The sequence below is a fragment of the Gordionus sp. m RMFG-2023 genome, chromosome 2 (genome assembly GCF_954871325.1).
Source record: "Gordionus sp. m RMFG-2023 chromosome 2, tfGorSpeb1-WG-v2, whole genome shotgun sequence".
In the NCBI taxonomy this organism is placed as follows: Eukaryota; Metazoa; Nematomorpha; class Gordioida; order Chordodea; family Parachordodidae; genus Gordionus; species Gordionus sp. m RMFG-2023.
The window spans coordinates 54,586,329-54,611,083 of record NC_088776.1 but is presented as its reverse complement, the minus strand read 5'-3'; the positions used below and the strand labels follow the sequence as shown (position 1 = coordinate 54,611,083).

The 24,755-nt window shown below is 29.1% G+C and overlaps 1 protein-coding gene across 4 annotated transcripts; it reads left to right on the top strand.

Moving 5' to 3' along the window:
• Positions 1 to 248: 248 nt before the first annotated feature.
• LOC135924853 (uncharacterized) lies at positions 249 to 24,616 on the top strand. Of its 4 annotated transcripts, none has more exons than XM_065459977.1 (18): positions 249 to 352; positions 5,325 to 5,449; positions 7,348 to 7,576; positions 7,902 to 8,200; positions 8,687 to 9,111; positions 15,170 to 15,474; positions 15,657 to 15,845; positions 16,036 to 16,169; positions 16,312 to 16,553; positions 16,856 to 16,910; positions 17,353 to 17,477; positions 18,190 to 18,276; positions 18,933 to 19,082; positions 19,177 to 19,407; positions 20,226 to 20,438; positions 21,314 to 21,433; positions 24,071 to 24,211; positions 24,348 to 24,616. In XM_065459977.1, the coding sequence occupies exons 3-18, from the start codon at positions 7,416 to 7,418 to the stop codon at positions 24,417 to 24,419; spliced, it is 2,949 nt and encodes a 982-aa protein (XP_065316049.1). In that variant the 5' UTR covers positions 249 to 352; positions 5,325 to 5,449; positions 7,348 to 7,415; the 3' UTR covers positions 24,420 to 24,616. The 4 variants fall into 4 exon arrangements, with proteins under 4 accessions (XP_065316049.1, XP_065316050.1, XP_065316047.1 ...); XM_065459978.1 differs by having other exon boundaries at positions 8,762 to 9,111; positions 17,335 to 17,477; positions 24,348 to 24,614; XM_065459975.1 differs by having other exon boundaries at positions 17,335 to 17,477; positions 24,348 to 24,614.
• The last annotated feature ends 139 nt before the right edge of the window (positions 24,617 to 24,755 follow it).

Genomic DNA, 24,755 nt, shown 5'->3' with positions numbered 1-24,755 from the left:
ATTTATTGCCTCCTATCCGGATTAAATAAATAATTTTTTTATACTGTATTCAAAAAATTTGTTATTTATTATATAAATTAATATTTACATTTTAACGTAAAAATACTTGAGAACCAACTGTCAAATTTGATGTTTCGCTTAATATTGATCATGTCGAACATCTGATTTACCAATAGATTTAAAATTTTTTTAAAATTTTAATAAAATATTTGCTTGCAATCCATTAGGTCTATGTGATTATTAAAATCTAAAATTTATAATTTAATATATCAAAATCTATTTTTGAAAATATATTATTAGCAGCCAGTTATTAGTATAAAAACTAAATTATTCAAAACTATACACACATTAGGTAAGCTTCATATTTTTTCCTTATGAAAATCTTTAAAAAATATAATTCATTTAGCTTATAAGAATAAATTTTTATTTTATTTTTCCTCCATATTTATATATACTGATTTGGAAAGGGTGCTGTATTTTCTTTAAAATTTAAAAAATGGTTATAAAGAGATGTATTGCTATGATAGATTATTTTCTATTTATACAAAAATCAATATTACTATTATAAGCATGAAGAGTTATATAATATTGTGAATTTTAATATGATAAATTAGTTTTCAATTAATAATCATGCTATATGTATAATAAATTTATTTGTCTTAAGTTTTTGATGTATCATTGTAATATATCAACATTATCTTTTGTAATATAATACTGCCATCTCAGTTTTTTGGGCCAACTTGTACTAGTATTTTAAAATGTTTTTTTTAAACTGGTCAAGAAGGCCCAACTCTTAATTAGGCATGGCCACCGCCCTAGATTTTTTATTTATTAAATTAAAGTCATTTTTATAAAGGTAAATAATGTAAAAATCATTAATTGTTTTATTTTAGTCCTAGAAAAATTATAATCAATATTTTAGCCAAAAAAATAAGATTTTGCTCATAGATCATGACATAAAGGTGTGAACATTTATTAGCAAAATCTTGAGGCTTAAGTAATACTAAAATATCAAGTAAGTTAGTTGTTTAAATTGACTCAAAACAACACTAATTCCAAAAATATTTGGGATGTCTTATAGAACTTAATACCTTCAGTTGATATGTACTAACTAAGGAATTTTGAAATCAAAATTATTTATAATTTATTTTTCCCTTCTATGATGATTATAAATAGAAAATTTTGCTTTTGTGGGTGGGTGGGGGGGGGGGGTATTATAATTTACCTATTAAAAATTCTAATGTTTCAACAAAAAAAATTAGCTTTATAAATGTCAATCACTGTTTAAGTGGATCACGTGATTTCCTAAAAATATTGGAGGCTAGCAGAGGTCAATTTTTTTAAATAATCCAGCTTGGATTTGATTTTTTTCTCCCCATTTCTAACCTTGTAGCAACTAATATTGTTAAACCTCTCAATTTGAGCTGATTTTCAAAAACGACTAACTCAATATCAGCCAGAAAATATTGCTTAAGTATCGAGATTCCCCTAATAGATTTCCAAACCTTTTGGCTATCTCTGAGCAAAGTCTCGAGGTTTGCACAATATTTTTCTGGATGAAATATTGAATTAGTCGTTTATAGAATTCAGCTCAAATCGAGTCATTTAACAACACAAGTTGATAAAAATGTTTGGAATATATTCACGAAATCTAGAGGCAGGCAATATTTTCCAGTTTAAAATATTAAGTTAGCCTGTTGCAAGGGGGGGGGCTTACACTAACGTTGGGGTTTGAGTCGATAATAATATGATATATGGGAACGGTTTTGGATATAGAATTGATGGTGACACAATGATAGTATATTATTCAAGAGATTTCAATCTAATTATTATATAAAAAATTTCCTTTTTATATATATTTTTTTCTTTTTTAAACAATTAACTTTTAAACTCAAAATAAACATAATAAAATGACCAATTATCGAGTAACAATATAACGCCTTAAATATTAAATTATAAATAATATATTATTTTACAAAATCCGTTTTTACAAATCAGCTCAAATTGAGCTGTTTGACAAAATCATCTAATCTGCCCCAAGTATTAATTTTTTGAGCCAGGTCCAGAATTTTAATTTTCTGAAAATATTACAAGTCAGGAATGAATGTTGAATGATCCCTTCATTTTATGATTTTGATTTTCCAACATGTTACTTGATATAATTCAATTTTTATAACTTTTTCTTAAAACTCGATTAAAAATTATATGACACCGCCTAATAACGAAACAAGCTAACAATGTTTTGTAAACATCCCACAAATATTTGTAAACGCTTCCAATTTATTTAAAAAATATAATATATTTTAAGAATAAATTTACCCTTCTTGATTAGTAAGTTAAAAACAAAAATAAAAAAATAACGCATGTAGTTGGGCGGGCCATACTCACCCCTATTTTAAAACTTATATCTCATTCAAACTTCTATATTAAGGTTTTGGCATTTTAAGCATTTTAAAATAATTAACCTAATATAGATGTGCAAAGATTTTGAAGATTTTAATATTAAAATATGATAATTGTATATATATATATATCAGAGACTTGGAGGCCCGGGTACACGGGACTGGGTAATATTTTAATTTTTTAAAATGGAAATATATCCGAGCCGGTCCTAAAATATTTGTTTTAAAAAAAATACCCGGGCCGAAACCGAATATTTTAAATCGCCATTATTGTCTATAAAAAGTAAAAATAAATAAAATCTATTTTTAAAAAATTCGGGCCGAACCGTGCAAATGGTACCTCTGCAGGTTTCGGATATATATATATGTTAGCGTCAACGAGTTTTTTCCGGCAATGTATTATTTTTATAAGTTTAAATCATTTTTTGAGCGCGTTTTTTAATATTTAAAAATCTGATTTTCCCGGTTTATATATTCTATCATGTTTGGAATATACCTATCTAATGAATTGTAGACAATTTTGATGTTAACCTTTTGAGTCATTTATAATTTATATAAAAAATATATGGAAAATTTAATAATAAATATTATACTAAGTTCAAAAGTTCATGGAAAAATTGTCTGAAATTTATAGGGAAGGTATTCCAAACATGACGGCATACATTTCCGATAATATAAGATTCTTAAATTTTGAAAAACGCTCTCATAAATATGATTTAAAGTTGAAAAAAAAAATAACACATTGCCGGAAAGAACATATTGACGCTAACGCTATATATTGTTAAGAGTAAGAGTAAGAGAAAGTAGACTTAGTAGCCCATTATATTTTCCTAGTTATCTTTTCATTCATCAATTCCCTTATAAAATAAATAAAGATTTAGAAATATAAATAACATCATGTCATAATTAAAATATATTTATCGCAATAAGCAAAAATTAAAAAAAACGATATTTTTGTCAAGCTTGAAAGGAAATGATAAAAATTTAAATTATCGATATTCGAAGCGAAAGGCGAATGAATTATCACCACATTTTTTAAAAAAATAAAATATATATAATATATTTTATTTTTATTACTATTGATTTTTTTTATATAATTTTTATTTTATTTTTTTACAGTACTTATATAATAATATTTATAAGGAAGGGTCAGTGAAAGATATATTTTTTATTAAAAAAACAAAATAAAAATTTTGCTTCTGTATGTGTCTCCGCCATCCATTTCTTTACTCCATTTTTTTGTAAAAAATGTAAAAAAAATAATAAGCATTTAAAGTTTAATTTTATATTTTCCTTTTAAAATGTCAATTTTATATAATTTTTTAAATCTTGAATTTTCTCTTATAAATAGTTGGAGTCAAATTGATGAATATTATTACCTCCCCCCTCCCCCTCAAATAACAAAAGTCTGCCTAGAGGAAGGGGGGGGGGAGGGAATAAATATAAGCCGTCTTTGATATTGACACACCAGGAGATTTTGTCTTTCGAGGAAAAGTCTCGATTTCCTGGTTTGTATTTTTTTTACATTTAATCCCTATTCAGAAACGTATCGAAATGATGCGTTGACGAAGAGGTTTTCCTCGTGTTCGAATAGTAGAAGCTAATATGAATAATCTATACTCTTCTTAAATTATTAATAATCGTGCACCAAAAGACTTTAAGAGCGTTGTTGTTAGTCGTTTATAGCTAATATTTTATGATTCGTTACTTTAATATGTTATAGAAAACGAGAGCTCTCCAAGAGATCATAATTTTAGCCCGGCTTCATATTTTTTTCTCCCCATTAATCGAACTTGTAAAAAAAAATATAAATATTTTTAGGTCCATAGCGCTCGTCTTTTTTAAAGTTTTATTTTTAAACCCGGATTTTTTTTTAAAAAAAAATTCCCTATTTATCATGAAAGTTTTTCTTGACTTTCTCATCGACTCATATATTTCATTGTGCGGAAGGGGATAACTAAACCACCTATTCATAAAAAAAGTTCTAGATACTCCTTATTTGGCCCAAAGATATGAGAGTTTACATTTTTGTATCTCTTTTGGGATATTTTAAATAAGATACTTGTAAATCCGCATCCCGAAGGACCTATCCAACTCTACCCTTTCCTTAGAGTTTTTCCATATTTGGGTAAAGGGAGCATTTCATAAAATAGGTTTTGCACTAGTCCTTTTTAAACAGCCAAGTTTTTTTTTATCCCGGATATCAAAATAAAAAAACAAGGGTGAAAAATATTCTAGAAGAGTAATCGTGCACGAAGCATGTTAGATATCTTAATATTATAATATTATAATATTTTTATGTTAATTATTTATTTATTTTTTACCTTATAAATTTTGCCTTAATCTCTTCTTTTTTTTGATGAGTATAATAAGTTATACCTTGGAGCTATTTTATTTTGTGGAAAAGTGTTTTATGTTTTATAAATATAATATATATTTATGAATTTATTTTTTAAAAAAATAATAATTTATAGCATTTAAATTCATTAAATTTTGTCATAAAAGTTATAAAAAATTTTATTTTTAAAAATTATCCATTAGACCTTGAAATTTTAACGCCTCTTAATATTTTTTGTCGCGTGTATCGAAAGAGTCGCGATAAAAAAAAAGGTTAATTAAAACCTTTTCATATTATAATAATGTGAAATATAATTTTAATTTTTAAATGAAATTTTTGGGACTAAATAAAAAGGTAATGTTGTTTATAAAAAGGGATTGTTTTTTATTAAAAAAAAGGTGAGATCTGAATTTTATACAAAACGGTTATTCCCTAAACTCATCGAGATTTCATTAAAACAAGGCAGAAAGAGGCCCTCTTTCGAAATTTTAAGGCTTCGGTAATATTTGTCTTGGCTAAAATATTGATTTCGCCATTTTTTAAAATTATAAATCAATTTTTTTAAAATAATTCATTAATAAAAGGTTGGCCGAGTTCGTTCAGGTCTCCCCCCCCCCTCGGATCGGTTTGGCTCGGTCATAATATATATCGGACAAAGATCCGCGAAAATTACGTTCGTTTGGACGCGCCTATATTGGAACACTTCGAAGTGAATTTTTTTTTTAATCTACTCTACCCGAAATTTTAATTTAAAAAAAAATTATTTTTTGCATTTTTTTTTAAAAGCCCGGCCTGCAGAGCTCAATCCCAGATTAAAAAATTCACATTTTCAAGTCTGGTCGAAGGTTTAAAATTTAAACTAGTTTCGATTTCCCGAAATCGAGAGTTTCGCTTTTCATAAAAAAAAAATGGCTCCACTATGAAGGAGAATCGTAATCAAAAAATTAACGCACAAATTGAGGATTTCAAACGCCACGTTTGCGAACGCGAATAATATAAATCAAATGATATCGCACAAATTGGACATGTCGTTTTGGCGCTCGAAGCCTTTTTTTTTTAAAAAAAAATGCAAACTGGCTGGCTTTCTTTTCAATTACCTTTTTATATTTCAAGTCCCCATTTTTTTTTGTTCAATTTACTCCATTTTTTTATAAAATATAAAATTATTATCCTTGCCTCAATTTAAACAAGGATTGCGTTACCTTTTTTTAAAAATTTTTTAGAAAGTACGGCAAAACGCACGCTTAATTTGCGCATATCGTCACGCGATGCACCTCAATTATTCTGATTTTTCTATTTCCGGCACTCACCTTGTGATCGAAATAAGAAAATATTTTGTTTTTCGACCTGAATGCGCAAGCGCGAAATCTTCATGGTCTGATGCTGAATTAACGCTGATCTCATTTATTATCCTATTTTTATACTTATATTTTTTTTTTTTTTGGCTTTTACCCCAAACATTCCACATTCTTACAAATTATTTTCCCTCCACAAGGAATATCGCGAAATTCTTCCCCAACTCCTTACAAATTTATTTTTAAAATTATTTTACAAATAAATTTATTGACTCCCGAGACATATTTTATGATGAATTTTCAAAACATAATTTTTTTTTAGTCTTACAGACAAATATTAATTTATTTATCGATTTCTACTGTTAACCTAAAAATTTTACAAAAATTTCTCTTTAGATCCTGAACCGATACTGAGATATCGGAATAATTTCACAAACCATTTCATCATGACCTCTTAGAAATAGTGCGAGTATTACCTCTCGCGAACCATAATATAATGGGGTAATGATAATACATAGCTCCGGTCGTTATTGGGGTTTTTTTAAATTTCGAGGCTTGCGAAAAATTATTTTGGCTAAAATATTAATCTAAAATCGAGCCGTTTGACAACACTAAGTATGATATCTTCAACGAAAGGGGAAAATTAAGAATTAAATTTTGTGTTATTCGAGGGGAACAATAAATATATATGTATATACGAAAACATTTTAGGAAAACAAAATATTTTTTTTAAAGTTTTGTCGAGGCTCGAATTTTCCGATCCGGCCCGAAATAACCGGAGTTTAGTATGCTTTGGACTCGAATCGAAATAGCGATGTCTTTCCATTTTGTTAACTGTCTCAATATGCCTTATCTTTAAGACATTTTATTTTATTTTAATGATTAAAAAAGATCATAACTAAAATTAAAATTTTTTTTTATAATTTTTTTTTAAAACTACTGATTATTGATATAACTCTAATGTTTCAATTATTATTAAAAATATTATTTATATTAAAATATTAAAACAATTTTATATATTTAAAATTAATTAATTTAAAAAAATTATTAAATATAAAAATGATTTTCAAATTTAATTATAAAATTTTTTTTCAATTGTATCAGATTCGAGGGAAGAAATTATTTTTTTGATGATTTTATAATTATGAACATTATTAACCCATCCTTTTCCAATCATTGCTCAATCTCAATTTTTTTTTTAAATAGAAATTTAAAAGAAAAATTAAATAACAAGTTTTATTTAAATTTAACATTTTAAATATTTATATTTTATTTAATTCATTTCCTTATATGCGAAATAAAATGAATTCAGAACTTATTAATGATGGAATCCCGAAATAGAATATAGACTCATTCTTTTAGAGGTTGGGGATTTTTTAAATGATGACAATGACGAAATCTGATTGGAACGATTCTCCTCCAAGCGCCATCAATAAAAGTTATAATAACGGTCGCGCTGTAAAAAGCCCCTCTTCGCCCGCTCCCAAATTCGTCAACTTGAATCAAGAAAATCCACCCAAAAACAAAAATAAGAATCAAAAGTAATTTTCTATTTTACCCGTCGTTTCTTAAAAAAAATCTATATATCGCATATATATTATTTTTACAATCAAAATCGATATATAAATCGAAAGGTGGATTGATATTTTAATTCTGCCACGAATCGGTCTATACATAACAATATTTTCAGGACCCACCCGCCAAACAATCTTATGGAGTTCCCTACACCCTATGTGCATTTTAATTTAAAAGTTTCTAGGCTTATCCTTACGGACATACCCGCTGTGTTAGAGGGGATGGTCTTATGTTAACGACTTATTCATCACAAAAAACTTTTTTTTTCTAAACATTAAATCGAATTGGCAGGAAAACGAATGGAATTATCAAACAAGGAGGTGGTAGGGTTAAATCTAAGGTAGTCAAAAAATCGGGTAAAAATAACGTCCAAGAAATGCCTTCTCAACATTTTTTCGCCGATTCTAACCAATTCGACCCACTGTACTTAGATGTCGCCGATACGCTGGAACACGTCCAAGACCCTCTCACACACAATGGCCAAAAAAATAGTGCCAATAATATAGAATCTCTCAGCGTAAATACTACTTTAATGGATGTCAACAAGGATTTACCACCTGAATGCGGCAATAATAATAATGATATTATAGGTAAAGTTTGTTTTAAAATTAAAAGTATATTTTGTAGTGCTCGATATGAGACTTAATTAGGGTTAGATATTGATCAATCGATAACCACAGAGTATGGCAACCAGAACCCTCGAACCCGGGATAAATTTCGAAGAACCAGATATCCCTCTTTAAAAAATTTATAAGAACCGGAACCCGGTGTTTTTTTAATAAAAATGTTATCAACTCGAATCTTTTTTTTTAGTTTCAGATTCGGAACTCTGCATGAACACCGTAAGTTTAAAAAAAAATAGATTAGGAAAAAAGATCAAAATTAATAAATTTTCTTTCATTCCAGTAAATTCCCTCTCCCCTTTTTCCGTTTGTTCTTATTTAATTTACCTTTATGTAGAGTTTATCGATTTTACGGGGTTGAAAAGGACTTCCAAAATATTGAGTTTTTTTACTTTGTTAAGTGTTAAAAAACAACCTAAAATGCTGTATATAATTAAATTTATTATACTACAGAAAATGCGATCTTAAGTAAGCAAAATGACTCAGATTCCTTAGGTAATCAGGATAATTATTTGTCTCACGTTAAAGATCGCGATTCTGAAAGTGTTAGGTTCGGTCGTAATCGGGTCAAAGTTTTGATGCCCTCGGTGTCTAGCCTCCATTCCCAGATAGATAGGCAAGTCGCTATAGAGAAACATTACGTTAACCGGAGTAGAAGTCAATCATCGGATGATGGATGTACGGATGTTTCGACCGATCGCGTGGACTCGCATTACGTGAGTGAAGGGGGTGGAGTGGATTACTATTTTCCCGAATTCGACACTTCGTTGACTCCCGAAGAACACGAGCCCGATTTTCATGCCTTCTTCCCGCGCGTTGCCCCTGCAGTTCGCAGGTTACTGCCTCACCTTCCACCTACTCAATCCTTCCATCATTATGTAAGTAATGTGATTTTTAATTAATTATTATTTTTTTAATTTTACAATTATATTAATTATCGCAAATAATTCAAATTATAATGCAATAATTAATGTTTTCATCTTTTTATAAAAAGTTTAGTGTCTTATATATGTATACTAGCTAATAACCCGTCAAGAACGAGGTTGAGGGCTAATTAGTTAGTTTGTGTATATAGTGCTTAATATACCTTATGAATATATTTTATAAAAATTTTAAAATTTAGGAAAAAAAGGAGTAAATTTGTGAATCACCCCTCATAAGATATTCTTAATTTCTGATTCATTTATAATCGAATAAGGGAAAATAGAATGATGACCAGTCTTTCTTAATGGGAAAAATGAAAAATATAATAACTAAGAGTAGCAGAGCTCCCGTTAGTCAGCATTGCTGTTCTCTCGCCACCGCGTGAAGGTGGGAGATGGGTTTTAGGGGAGCAAAGAGATGTAAAAAAGAATGAATAAAAGAAGGTGAATATATGGAAGAAAGAGACAGTGAAAAAATAATTATAAAAAATATAATACATGTTCATCCCTTAAGTGATAGTTATCATTCAACACACTAATATTTAAAGTCATATAAAAAAAAGAAAATAATATAAAATTTATTATATAAATTATTTTATCAAAATGTAAGTAAATCCTTAATGGAAATAAGATATAGATATAGTATGCTTACTTAGGTAATATGGATGGTATTATAAAATAAAGGTATGTATATGTATACACAATATTTTTAGTATATATTTTTTCATTAGCAAGCATAGGTCCTTGTAAAAGCGTGGAAAATTTTTGTATTTTTTTTACAAGTGCAACGACTTAAGGCACCGTAAAGTTGTCCGTGAGAAAATACAGGTTCATGAAGATATAACCTACATGATCGAAGGCTTGGCCTTGGCTTTTATTTATAGTGATAACAAATGAAGGAAGAATTGGAAATGGCGACGTTTTAAAATAAAGGGTAATTATGATTCCCTTGGAGTTAAATCAATGCGAAAAATAAAGACCCTGTAACCTTTATTTATTTCAGCATGCAAAAAATAATTATGCATAGTTTTGATTATTAACCGGGTGTCATTACATAAGCCTTTTATAGGATTCATATTGTGGGGAAAAATAATAATTGTGCCAACTTTTAATGATAGTATGTGCGGTGGCATTCCAGAAGGTGTTAGGGAATAAAGAAATTTAAGTAAATAGTAAAGAATCATCTGTGACCGGAAACCAATGAATCAAAGCCATAGTATTGTCTTAAAGGGGATGGAAGTTTTGATATAATAGTGTTATTTAAGTTTAGTGATATATCGTTTATGTTAGAATTATGCAGTTAAATAAATAATCAATATTATTAAGTAAAAGGAAATCACCATATATGGATGAAATTAGAGAATCTTCAAGCATAGAGATGGAAATTTTTACATAGTCGGAAGGAAGGGGTAAGGTAATAGAGTTGTATTTCCTTCACCTATTTGTAGAAGTCATTTAATATAATTTTCCTCCCCAGAATAAGCGCGCATATTATGGGTCAATTGAATTTGGTGGAAAATATGCTATAAATTTGTACATTTAACACATGATTCGATAATACATGTTTTAGGAGCCCTAGGTATAACAGGTAAAATCGTCGAAAACTTCTCCTAATAAAATAACTTTGCCTCCGAGGTGTGTATTTATATTCATATTTCCCTAAGCAAGACATATATACAACGTAAGGCATGCTTTGTCATCATACTTCATCTATAATTATTAAATGGACAAGTTTAAGTTCCTTAGCTTGTTTAGATAGAGGTCTCATACGTGAAACCGATATGTCTAAAATAGGTTTAGGAAGTTTAAAGCCACTATGAATTGTTTTTCCACCAATTAGTAGTATGGATGAAATTCTTGTAGTAGCAAATGACAATACATTTTTATTTTGCCCTCTAAAATAAGGCATTAAAGTATTGTTATTGTAAGTTTTTCCAGAAGTGGTACATGATATATCTTATATTTCGTGAATTAATGGCAAGTGACTCAGAATAAGTGTACGCAAGAAATACTCAATTAGGTAAGGTTTGAATTTATACCAAAGAAATTCAGGATTTTGAGGTTGACCGAAAATACATATAAAAGTAAAAGTATGCATAAATTTAAAAGGCATTTATAATAAGGATGTCTCCTCAACACAACTCCCACTCTTTATCATCAGATGATAAATGTCTTTTGAAGCAGCCTCTTTAAAGGTATCTAGCAAAATGTCATCAACAGTTTTCAAAAAATCGAAGCTTGTTGCTCCAGGAACATGAAGAAGGTTCTTCACATTTAGGTAGAAAACATTCTAGATATAATAGATTCATGGTAACCTTTTCTCTCTCGCCAGGTAATTGATAAAAACATATTGATAAGGAATATCAATGAATAGATATTGTCTGGCGCAAGGATTGAATTGATTTAAGAGAAACCAAGCAGTAAGTGTGTTTTTTTTTCCAAATTGGCTCTTTCGAAAACCTCCCTCTCATCGCAACGTTAAAAAAAATAGACAGATTGTTTAAAGGCATATGGAGAGCTAATTGAATAATGGCATATGAACGATCATGCATGGGAATCTCTAATAACCGCCATATCACTTTACATGAGCTAACATACCGGGTGTTTAAATGACTTTAATTTCATCATATTTAGGTGGGAGAGATTCTAAATTTAAATCGATATTTGCACAATCATAACCTTTATACACGTATTTAAAAATATATTTAACAGAAGTGCATTTTAAACATTGAAATGGACATTATATTTTAAAAGCAAGTAGGTATTGTATGGAATAACGAAACGATTATCAACAGGTTTACCGGATATTAATATAGAACCTACATCCTTTTTTTTATAAAGAGGATACCCCTTAATATTTGTTATTGTATCATTTATAAATTCATTAGGAAATTTTTTGTACATATACCATTATCCATGCAAGGTGATCGAGGATTAAGAAAGCCACAGGTGCCATGAATCATAAAACGCTTAACAATGTTAAATAATTCGTGATATAACTTCTAGAGTTTTTAAAATTATATTAGATGTATTTTTATCGAATATCACCAAAAATTACATATTTGGAAAAACATTAGCATATGTTTATACAATTGAATTTGGAAAAAGAGGCCTACCTCATGCCTATTTGTTGTTTATTATAGGTTCAGAGCATAAAATTGATACCGCTGAGGCTCTATATAAGTATGTTTGTGAAGTGATACCAGATAGGCTTAGCAATTTAAAATTATTCTTTTAAAATATAATGCCCATATCAATCTTTAAAAGCACTTCTGTTAAATATATTTTTTAATACGTGTATAAAGGTTATGATTGTGCAAATATCGATATAAATTAAGCATCTCTCCCACCTAAATATGATGAAATTAAAAGTCATTTTAACACCCTGTTAGCTCATGTAAAGTGATGTGACGGTTATTAGAGAACCCATGCTTGATCGTTCATATGCCATTATTTGATTAGCTCTCCATATGCCTTTTTAACAACTGTATTTTTTTTAACGGGGCGATGAGAGGGAGGTTTTCGAAAGAGCCAATTTGGAAAAAATACAGTTACTGCTTGGTTTTCTTTATCAATTCAATTTTTGCACCAGATAATATCTTTACATTGATATTCCTTATTACTATGTTTTTGTCAATTATACTTGGAGAGAGAGAAAACTTGTTCATGAATCGATTATATCTAGAATGTTTTCTACCTAAATGTGGAGAACTTCTTCTTCATGTTCCTGGAGCAACATGCTTCGATTTTTTCAGTACTGTTGATGACATTTTGCTATATTTTAAAGAGGCTGCTATCAAAAGACATTCTGATGATAAAGAGTGGGAGCATTGTCTTAAGGAGACATCCTTATTACAAATGCCTTTTCAATTTAGGAATACTTTAGCTTTTATATGTGTTTTCGGTCTACCTCAAAATCCTGAATTTCTTTGGGATAAATTCAAACCCTACCTAATTGACGATTTCTTGCGTACTAATTCTGAGTCACTTGCCATTATTTTAGCTTTGCATCATATTTCTAATACCCTTAATGCTCACAGGTTACATTGCAACAATTTTAATCTTCCATAACCAAAATTATGTGATTCAGTAAAGGAGACAGATATGGCTTTGCATCCCCTTTAAGATAATACTATAGCTCTGATTCATTGGTTTTCGATCACACAGATGATTCTCTTAACTATCCACTTGAATTTCTACATTCTCTAACTCCTTCTGGAATGCCACCGCACATGCTATTAAAAGTTGGTACAATTAATATTCTTCTCCGCAATATGAATCCCATAAAAGGCTTATGTAATGGCACCCGGTTAATAATCAAAAGTATGCATAATTATTTTCTGGACGCCGAAATAATTACAGGCACCAATAAAGGTTACAGGGTCTTTATTCTTCGCATTGATTTAACTCCAAGTGAATCAAAATTACCCTTTATTTTAAAACGCCGCCAATTTCTAATTCTTCCTGCATTTGTTATCACTATAAATAAAAGCCAGGGCCAAGCCTTTGATCATTTAGGGTTATATCTTCATGAACCTTTATTTTCACACGGAGACCTTTACGTTGTTAAGTCGTTGCACTTTTAAAAAAAAATACAAAAATTTTGATTGTTCACGCTTTAGCAAGGACCTAAGCTTTCTAATTAAAAAATATATACTAAAAATATTTGTATACTTCTATTTTATAATGCCATCCATATATTACCTACCTTTAGGTTAAAGTAAGCATACTCTATATCTTATTTCCATTAAAGATTTACCTACTTTTTCATAAAATAATTAATATTATAAATTTAGATTATTTTCTTTTTTTATATGGCTCTAAATACTAGTGTGTTAAATGATAACTACCAAGTCTTAAGGTATAAACATATTATATTTTTTGTAATTATTTTTTCACATCTTTGTCTCTTTCTTCTAAATTTTTACCTTCTTTTATTCATTCTTTTTTTCATCTCTTTGCTCCCCTAAAACCCATCTCCCACCTTCACACGTTGGGGAGCGATCAGCAATGCTGACTGGGAGCCCTGCTACTCTTAGTTATTATATTTTTCATTTTGCCCATCCGGGTCATCGTACCTTTCTCCCTTATTCGATGATAGAAGAATCAGAAATTAAGAATATCTTATGAGATGTGATGTACAAATTTACCATTTTCTCTCCTAAATTTTAATATTTTTATATAATAAAGTATATTTAGTACCATACAAAGTAACTAATTACCCCTCAAACCCTTTTCTTGACGGGTTATTAGCTAATTCTTTCGCAGTATGGATGGATACATTTATAAATCATATCAAATCTACTAGAAAAAAAAGAACAGTGAAAAATTTTATGAGTTTAAAGTTTTCTATTATGATTTAAAAAAATCATAAATGTTGATATTTTTTATATAAATTTTTAAAATAAAAAGCCGGAAACAACGATTTTTTGAAGCAAAAATAATCATATATTTCAAACAAACATAGAAAGTTATAAAATTTCTTTTTTAATTTTATCCTAATTTAATCTAACCATTACTATATTTCAAAGTCTTAAAAAATAAAATTTTAAACATTTTTTAAATTTTGATTTCATCTTGAAATAGTTTTTAAAGTATGACATTTTTTAAGTAAAATTTAATCAACTCTGTTCTTTAATTTTAAATTCTACATATATTTATAAAAGAAAAAGATTCAGTTTTCAAAATAAGACCTAGTTAAACCAGTTCTGCTTGATTAAAGGGTGGGAGGGGGGGGGATATTTTTTTAAATTTATAATCATATACAAATTCTTAAAATCAATAGTAGTAAAATAGAAAATAATATTTTTTAGCGATTAAGTGACTAGTATATTGAGTCCTGAGCAATTTAATTTTTTTATTTGACTATTTTAAAATAATTCTGAGTATTCGGTTGAGCGTTTAGTATTTATTCTGGGCCTCTAAGAATTTTATTGCTTGAGAATATTCGCCTTTAAATTCTGACCGATTAAATAGGAGCCTATAATATAAATAACACACACAATATCCAAAGAAATCAGATAATCATGACTCGTCTGTCGATCCAGTAGTAACACGACACTCATCCGAAAAGGAATTTAGCGCTAACGAAGGTTCCGCTTACTCGATCGCCAACACTGATTGGGTCAAATCCTTGAAACCCAAAAGCGTGGTAGACTACGATTATGCCTATCTGCAGCGTTTGTCAGCATATTACCGAGGAGTTCACGACCCGCCGCCCTATCAAAATGAGAGCGGCGAAGGGGCATATCCTTATCTCAAAGCTCCACACACCCGCCACAGATCGCCTCCTTTACTCGCCACCGACAATATCGACAGGTTTATACCAAAATATCCGCGTATTGTAAATACACCATTTTTATTTTTACTAGTTATAATTTATAATGGATCTGATTAAATCTTATTCACGACTTATGAATTCTGGAATACATATTAATTATGTTAAAATGATACAAAAAGAGAAATTTTTGATCCACGAATATTATTTGACTCATTTTAAGTAAACTGGAGATAACGTTGCCTTTGCCTATGCAGCAAGATACTAGCTGTAGCGCCATGATAGAATCAAATACTCCGGTATTGCTCAACATTAGCGACGATACTCTCAAATTGATAGATGGTTTCTGCGATAAGACCATAAAGATGACCTTATCCCCATCTTCTGAAGAAGATCCGATTTGGACCAAATGGTAATTCCACCTAAACACCAATCTTCCTTTATTTTTTTTTATTGTTTTTTTTTCGTTATTGCCTTTCGAATATCGTCGACGAATTCTGAGAAATAATATATATATATTACTGCAAGAATAAGAAACTTTTTAAACAAAAAAAAGGAGTTGTACCGATTGACCTTTTTGTTTTTTTACAAAATCAATTTAGTCAATATCGCGAGAGGGCCTCCAGAGAGGCGAAACAAATGGATTTGATCAAATATGACATTCAACAGCAAGCCCTGGCAGAAAAATTATTTCCCAAATACAAGCCAAAACATCTCCTACCCAATCTTCCTGATGGTTTTTTTTTGAAAAATATTCATTCGTTCGTTCATTCATTATTTTTTTTGTAACTTAGGGTTACGTCCAACAGCAATTTTGGAGCCATTTTTTTTTATTAATCCTTTACAGCTGTGTTTTGATCAATCCTTGTTTATTACAGGGAAAAATCAAAGCGAAGGTCTCGAACATCAAATTATCGCAAAAGATGAAAAAACAGAAAAAAAGAGGAAGGAATACGATGCCGAATTACGTGTCGCTCACGAGGAATCATCCTCCCTACTTCTTACAGTAGAGGATAGCGAGTCCATACCAGACGAATCGACCTCCATAGAGGAATACAATAACCTTGGGGGCGTATACGAAGACGTATATCACAAGACTCCTCGAGAAAAGAATTTCGAGGTCTGTTAAATTATCTGTTGAATTCCCCTCTCTTTTAAAAAATCTTTAAATAAGACGTACAAAGATACTGTGCCAATTTTACTGACTTAGGCCAATTTATCTTTAAAAACAATACATAATTTAAATGTCGCCTTTTTATTTTATCCTGTTTTTTTTACAAACTCACGTAATCTTATATTCAAATTATTTTAAAAACGGTTTATTATTTTGTGGATAAAGTCAAGATTTTATAATTTGGGGGTTTTCTATAATCTAAAGTTCTTTGTATTTTAATGTTATTTTAATCGATATTTTTATATCAGAATGACAACGCTCCAGTATCAAAAGCTTCGAACAAACCCCCCAAGGTTAAAGAAGGTCATTCATTCATTCCTATTCCATATATATCCATTTTATTAGTAATATCATAAATATTATATATTTTTTTATACTCGTAATAATTTGTATTATTTTGTTTAAAAAAAATCAATGCCGCTTTATTTCTTCAAAAAAATTTAATCGGTGAGTTATTATAAATTATAATGCATTTATCTATTACAAAGACCTTATCAAAATGATTTTGTTTGAACTTATTCAATTTTTTTTAAAAAATTAAATTTATATTATTATTAATTAAACTAATTTATAAAAATTTTAATTTTTGCTTACCTCCCCCCCCCCCCCCATACACCCTTCCACTCATTTGGATTTAATAAAGTAATTGATAATCAAAAGGAGAGTATAATGAATATATAGAATCAATTCTGAATATTGAATTATAACTTTTTTTAAATGCAAATAGCGACTGATATTGGGACAGTATTGATAGAAGGAGTCTTATTTAGGGCCGCCTACTTAGGTTCCACCCACATCCATCTTTCGCAATGGTCTAATAAACGTCATTCGCGCACTTTGCAAGCTAGAGAAGCTGTCACTCAAGTCAAGGTAATCACCATCCAGTTTGATCATTTTTTACTAGTCTGATTTTTTCCCGAATCTAATATTTCTTTTCGGATTCGTCCATATGAATATTAATTTGAATGAATAATATTCTAATAAATTTTTTTTTAATTAATCGGCCATTTTGAAAAAATGATTGCTATAATGCTAATAATTAGGAATTATTACTAAAATCAAAAGTATATACACTAAAAAAAATTTTAAAATGATAATATCTAACATACATTTTAACATAAATTATTTAATAAAGATTATATATATGAATTACAACTGAACTATGATATTGGGTTAGATATATTTAAAATTAAACAGAAAGTATTATTAGAGGATAGAATATAAGTTAGGGTTGAGATATATTAAAAATGGTTTTTTCTTAAAATAAAATGTAACCAATTTATTAATAACCTGTCAAATCAGGCAAGTCATTTGTTTCTAAATAGACGAATAAAATTTTAAATAAATCAGCTGTTCTAACGGCTATTTCCTTAATCTCAAATTATAATAATAATATAAAATATATTTAAAATATTATATAAATTTTTTTTAAAAAATATTTGAATACGAATAATAATGATCCATTAACAAAAAAAAGATATTCGAATCGCATATTTTATATGGAATATTCTAGAATGACCCACACATTATATTTATTTTGTATCATTCTAAGCTAAATATAATATCTGCAAAAAAATATAAGGCGTTAGACGGGGAAAGCCAGCCCAGTACCGAGGTCGACTTATTTATATCCACTGAAAAAATCATGGTGCTCAACACAAATCTTCAGGTAATTTATCCTTATCAAATAAAATTTCGACTTATTCATAACCTACAGGCCCTCTTGAACCCATCCTAAACGCGAATTTTTCTGATTTCTTTAAAAAAATTACATCTTTCTATAATCATTTATTTAAATAATTTATATATTTTTTTTATTCAAAGAGTGAGCAAATTCAAGTCATCAAATATGAAGTAGATTTTTTAATTTTTCTTTTTAAACTTTAAAAAACGTTTATAAAAAAAAATAATTCTGATGTTTTATCAATGTGTTAAGATTTGCTTTCATTCACATTGTAAGCTTTTGTTTATATTATACTTTCCCTACTTCTTATAGACCTTATAAAAAATAACTATGATATGTTTGATCAATGTGCTAAGATTTGCTTTCATTCGCATTGTAAGCTTTTGTTACATTATATTTCCCTACGTCCTATAGGTCTTATCTTTCCCGCAAGACCATGTATGTGGGTATAGCTTTATCTAATAAATCCTCCAGCAAAAAATCCATCATTTACATCTATCTAGCATGTATATTCAATATAGATAGATTACGCTTTACAGAGCTTGTTTTGTATTAATTATTATTATTTTTGTTTTTTTCTCACTGAAGAAGCCTTTTTGCTGAAATTATAAATACAATTGTTTTAATAACTTCCCCTAAAGGAAATTATGATGGATCACCCCTTGAAATCGATTTGTTACATAGCCGACATTGGAGATATAGTCGTCGTGATGGTTAAAAAGTGCCTTGAATCGAAATTACCCGCGAGTGCTGACGATAAAATGATTTGTCACGTCTTTCAATCCGACGAAGTTCTATTCATTCATACATATTCCATATTTCTCTTTATATTGAGATTTGTTTTTCAAACAATGTCATTTTTTTCTTCTATCATTTGTTAATAAGGCGAATCTGATAGCTCAATCTTTAGGACAAGCTTTTCAAATAGCCTACTTGGAGTTTTTGAAATCCAAGGGCTTATTAATAAACGGCGAAAATAAAACGTCGATGCCGAATGAAGTCGCTAACACTTTCGGTTCACTTTTTCAAAGCTTGGATTATCAAGATGTGCTCAATTCCCAAGAGGTCTTCGGAGAGGAGCTCGACCTTTTTAGCAAAAGGGAAACGCAGAAGGAGGTATTCATTATGTATTCCAATTAATTTTGTTAAACGGCTCGATTTTTAAATGCGGCTAACCCAATATTTTAACCAAAAAAGTATTAGGTAAGCCTGGAGATTTGGCTCGTAGATGGCAGAAAGATTTAGACATCTATTACCTAAATCTGGAAAATCGAACCCGTTTAACAACCCTAATTTTCCAATCGTATGCTAAGTTAAGAAAAGTATACTCATTAATATTCCTAAATTATGTAATAGCGCTTTTAAAATGAGGAAATTGGTAATAATGATCATCATTTTCTATTTTTCTTTATTTTAATCTCATTCGGGTTTTCTGGAAATATAAAATATTGTAATAATTCAAACGAGAGTTTTTTTTAAAAACAATTATTTTAATAAAAATATATAGCATTTTACTTTAATTTATCATTTAAAACTTGAAGTTTATTTTTTTTTAATCCGGTAGTAAAAGTACTATTTTAAAGTTTACAATTCTTATAATTTCTTTGAATTATAAGTGTTCTATATCCATTTATATTTTATAGAAATTTAGGATAGTATTTATTAAAAAAATATATATCTCATATTATGAATAGGAGATCACAATGTAATAATGTAAATAAAGGATTATTTTTAAATGTACTTTAAAATTTTTTTTGATGATGTGGGGAAATTTTAGTAGTAAATCGATTATTTGCAAAATAAAAGTGGATATAGAACAATATATTACTCAGCTGACGATATTAGAAATGATAAGCATAAAATGATACATGAGGGAAATTTTTTTATAAGCTCTGATATAAAGGAGAATGGTTATACAATCATGATTTTGATAGGTCGTAATCCCGAAAAGTAAAGGGGAAATCCTAGGGTTGGTGATAGTGGAATCCGGTTGGGGCTCTATAATTCCTACGGTTACGATAGCCAACCTCATGTCTGGATCGCCAGCCACGCGCGGAAAACGTCTCAATGTCGGCGATCGCATAATTTCCGTCAACGGATTTAGCCTGGTAGGACTTCCATTAGAAGCTTGCCAGGCTAGGATCAAGGTTTCCCTTTTTTTACACAAGCGAATAATCTCTTTTTTCTTCTTTACTTAATTAATAAATACTCTTTTTAACTCTATAAAAATTAATAATTTTCTGAGAAGAAAAGGATACTGATTTAACTAAAATGCTATGTATTAAATTCCTGCATGAATCAGTCTAATTTTTTCCCCTAATTCGGATTGGGCTGGCAAAAATCAACCATTTTTATAGAGGCTCGTTTGCAGAGGATCTACTATTAGTGATGCAAAATCGCTCCTTTTGAGCCGATTTTTAAAAACGGATAACTCAATATTTTAGTCAGAAAAATATTGCCTATAAGACTCGTTCGCGAATAGATGTCCTTAATAGTCTTTAATAACTATAGTGGAACTTCCCTGTTCTATGAACAAAATCTTCAGGCTTACGTAATATTTTTCTGGATAAAATATTGAATTAGCCATTTTTTTCATCCATTCAACTTAAGATTGTTACGATTAATAACCGTCTTTTGAATCCCTTTAATTAAAATGATGAAAAAATATTTAACTGAGGTTAGGGTCTACCAAAAGCTAAGATAATATTCATTTGATTTGAAAATATCGAAATGATTAATTATTTAAGATGGATCATTAATCGTGTTTAAAACATTCCTATTCACGTTTCCATTTGGAAAAAATATGTAATTTGATTATAAAATCCGGTTTACAATCGATTTTATAATTTATAATGGTAGAAATTTTCGCCTATCTTTTATTAGAAAATTTTTCAAGCCAAATAGATCTTATCTATCCAAAATTATGGGATTTTTTTAGCGGATTAATGTGCATTTTGATTCGAGATATTATATATATTTATAGAAGTGAGTGGATTGGTAATTATATGATATATTTGTTTAGGGTTGCCACAAGGAGAGCATAGTGAGATTAAAAGTGATTCCATGTTCTCCCGTCGTGCAAGTCAAGATCAAAAGACCCGACTCCAAATTTCAGCTAGGATTTAGCGTGCAAAATGGAACTGTACTTTGAATATTTATATTATATATTTTTTTAATAAAAAGAGATTAATTCATATTAGGACGCTTTGATTTATCTTTATCCTAATCTTAGTGTTATAACTCAGAGATGTTATATTATATATTGTAATCACCCCCGATTTAATTCTGGAATGATTTTTGTCTTATTTAAATGACCATCAATTAGTTAGTATTAAAGGGGTGTACCATTTTTAAAAGCCAGTCCTATCCGATTTTGACGATATTATATGATATCGGGCGACTATTTTTATAACAGTGACATTTTTATGGGGGAAAAATGTCTATAGGGGGATAGAATCCCAAAATAAATACATATAAATCAAATGGACTATTATAATTCTATAAATAATAACAACTACACGTCATTTTAATACATCGAATTGGTTAATTGAACGATATTGGTCGATAACGGATATTCATACGAATTATCTGACCGATTCGATATTTTTTTAAAAAAAATTAATAAGTTGGGACCTACAGGCACCTGCCACTGAAATTATTCTGAGATGTAAATTGGAGAAGGGTCATTCCACATAAAATCTACCGTTGTTCACCATTCTTGGAAATGAATGAAACCTTGTGTATTTATCAAATAGTTTTTTAAATATTTTACCCAATTTTAACTTTCAGAGTTTTAGCTCACATAGAAACCAGAATTGTGGGCCTTCAAAGTCAGAGTCAGGTGTAATCTTGATTTTAACGAAGTTCGAAATTACTGTTAAATAATATATTATTTTGTTGCTCTCGAAATTCTCCTTCGGAAAATACAATTTAAAAAATAAATAATATCGTTCGTCAGTATTGATTTGAATTTTGGTTGAGTTTTTTTTTGAATTTTGAGAGTAAAAAAAAAATTCCTATAGACCTTACATTAAATAACAATATCAATACATCCCGTTGTTTTTTTTGGCTTAGTATCTGTTACCGTAAAACTAAATTGTGGATATAGTATTAATTTATCTCTGTTATAAATTGTATGTGAGTCCTGTCACTGTTGTTGAACAACTGCGATTATCTGTTTAATGAGTAACGCGCGATTTGCTCAAACGATGCTAAATTAAACGTTAGCGAATTCACAGTTGATTTGTCACAGCTTTACTACTTTTTGATATATACATGAACAACTGGCCGCGATTTCATCATTTCGCTCCATATTTAAAAATAGTGTTTATTAAACGGCTCATTTTTAGCCGATTTTTTAAAACGGCTAACTAAATACTTCATCTAGAAAAATATTACGCAGGCCTGAAGATCTTTCTCATAGAAGGTCTATACATATATTATCGAAATCTCGAGGCTTAGGCAATATTTTTCTGGCTAATATATTGAATTAGCCGTTTTTAAAGATCGGCTCACAACGAGCCGTTTAAGAACACTATTTATAAATTTTACCAAATTAGGTAGCGAAAATTTCGTATCGCTTGAGCAAATCGAGCATACTAATATAAATGAAGCGTAACATCGACCGAATTTAAAATATTTCCTAAAGAGGTTTGATGATGATTTATTCATTTAATAATTTCAGACGGCAGATATGTCAAATAAGCAAGCTTACATTTACTGATCTATTTTTTTTTCCTATTCATTGCTTGTTTTTTTATATGTAAAATTATTTTTACCTTTTCTTTTATTAAACCCAATAAAGCCAACCTAATTTTCATTTTGAAAAAAACGCAAAATTTGTTTTTTATGCTTCTTTTTTTGCATATTATAAAAAAAAATACCACTTCCATTAAAACAATACGCTATCTATATCGTATTTTCTGTTATAAAAAAAATTAAATTATAACTTTTAAGCGCCATCTTTATAGCATTTTTTTATTCTAAAATTATCAAAAAAAAGCTCTAATAAAATTTAGAGGCATTTTTTCTCCTCTCAATTATTTAAATATTAAGGGAATGACCTTAATGAGTTTTTAGCATTATAAAATATAATTTTCTCTAAACAAAAATAAAAAATCTATTTTCACGGAAAAACTTTAATACTGAAGGTTTTTTTTATTTTCTTTAAAAAAATTGTATTTTCCGAAAAAGCATTTAAGTGTGTGAAGGGGAGGGGGGTCTTTGTGATTTTTTCTAGCAACATTTTTTGATTAGTTTGGGATTCCTTTAAATTAAGATTGCACCTACCCTCAAATGAATGGTATATGAAGACTTATAACAGCTGGGTAATTTATAAATTTATATTTTAATAGCCTATTGTTTTTATCTATTTTCTAAGCCTGGTTTAGCTTGGATTTTAGGATTTGTTACATTTTATTTTACCAGCCAGATATCCAGGACTTTGAAAGCCCATAACTTCGGGTCTAAGTGTTCGAGAGCTCTAACATTTTGATTCGGATAAATTTTTCTCCCCATTTAACTAACATATAAAGTTTCATTTAAATATGGTGGTCAAAAAAAATCTCGTTTATTTCGTCCATGTATCATAGAATTATCCGAACGGGAAACGACTTAAATTTGCCGCCTAGTATCAATTTTTAATAACCTTTTTCAAAACTTCAGCCCGGTCCTTAAAATTTTTTCGCTCCAGCCCAAAAATTTTGCCCAGCCCTCGGGACCAACTGCGCCGATCTCAATTATAAATTATTATGTTTTATGATATTTTTTTCGAACGCAGATATGTAGCTTATTGCGTGGGGGCATAGCCGAAAGAGGAGGAATCAGAGTTGGCCATAGGATCATAGAAATAAATGGGGAAAGTGTTGTGGCCATTCCTCACGACCAAATTGTCAAAATACTTTCCACCAGCATCGGCGAGGTATATAATAAAAATAAACATTCCGCGCTTGAAATCGGGGTTCTTCAGATCACCGATTCCAAACTTGGAGATATCTGATTTTTTGGTTAAAAAAATGTATAATTTTTTTTCTTCTTCTTTTTATCTCATGATTTAGATTGAAATGAAGACGATGCCTACCTCCATCTTTCGCTTGCTGACTGGGATCGAAACGCCAAATTTCATTTGAATTCTTTCGATTGCGTCATTCTCAAAATATTATATTTTAAAAATATATAAAATTTGTATTTATTGATATTTTTTTTTATAAAAAAGAATAATTTAAAGTAAACTAAAATTGTGCAATATAAACCGTGATATTCTTTTATAAAACTATATTTATTATATTATAATACTGTACGCGTAGAGATGGTGTATGCTTTATAATTTATTGTTTTATATTTATAGCTTTTCATAGATTTTTTTTTGCCTATGAAATAAATAAAATCGTGCGAATTTTATAAAGGAGTCTGTTTTCCAATTAGTGTAGGGAAAATATCCTTCGTTTAAATTTTGAAATCCAAAA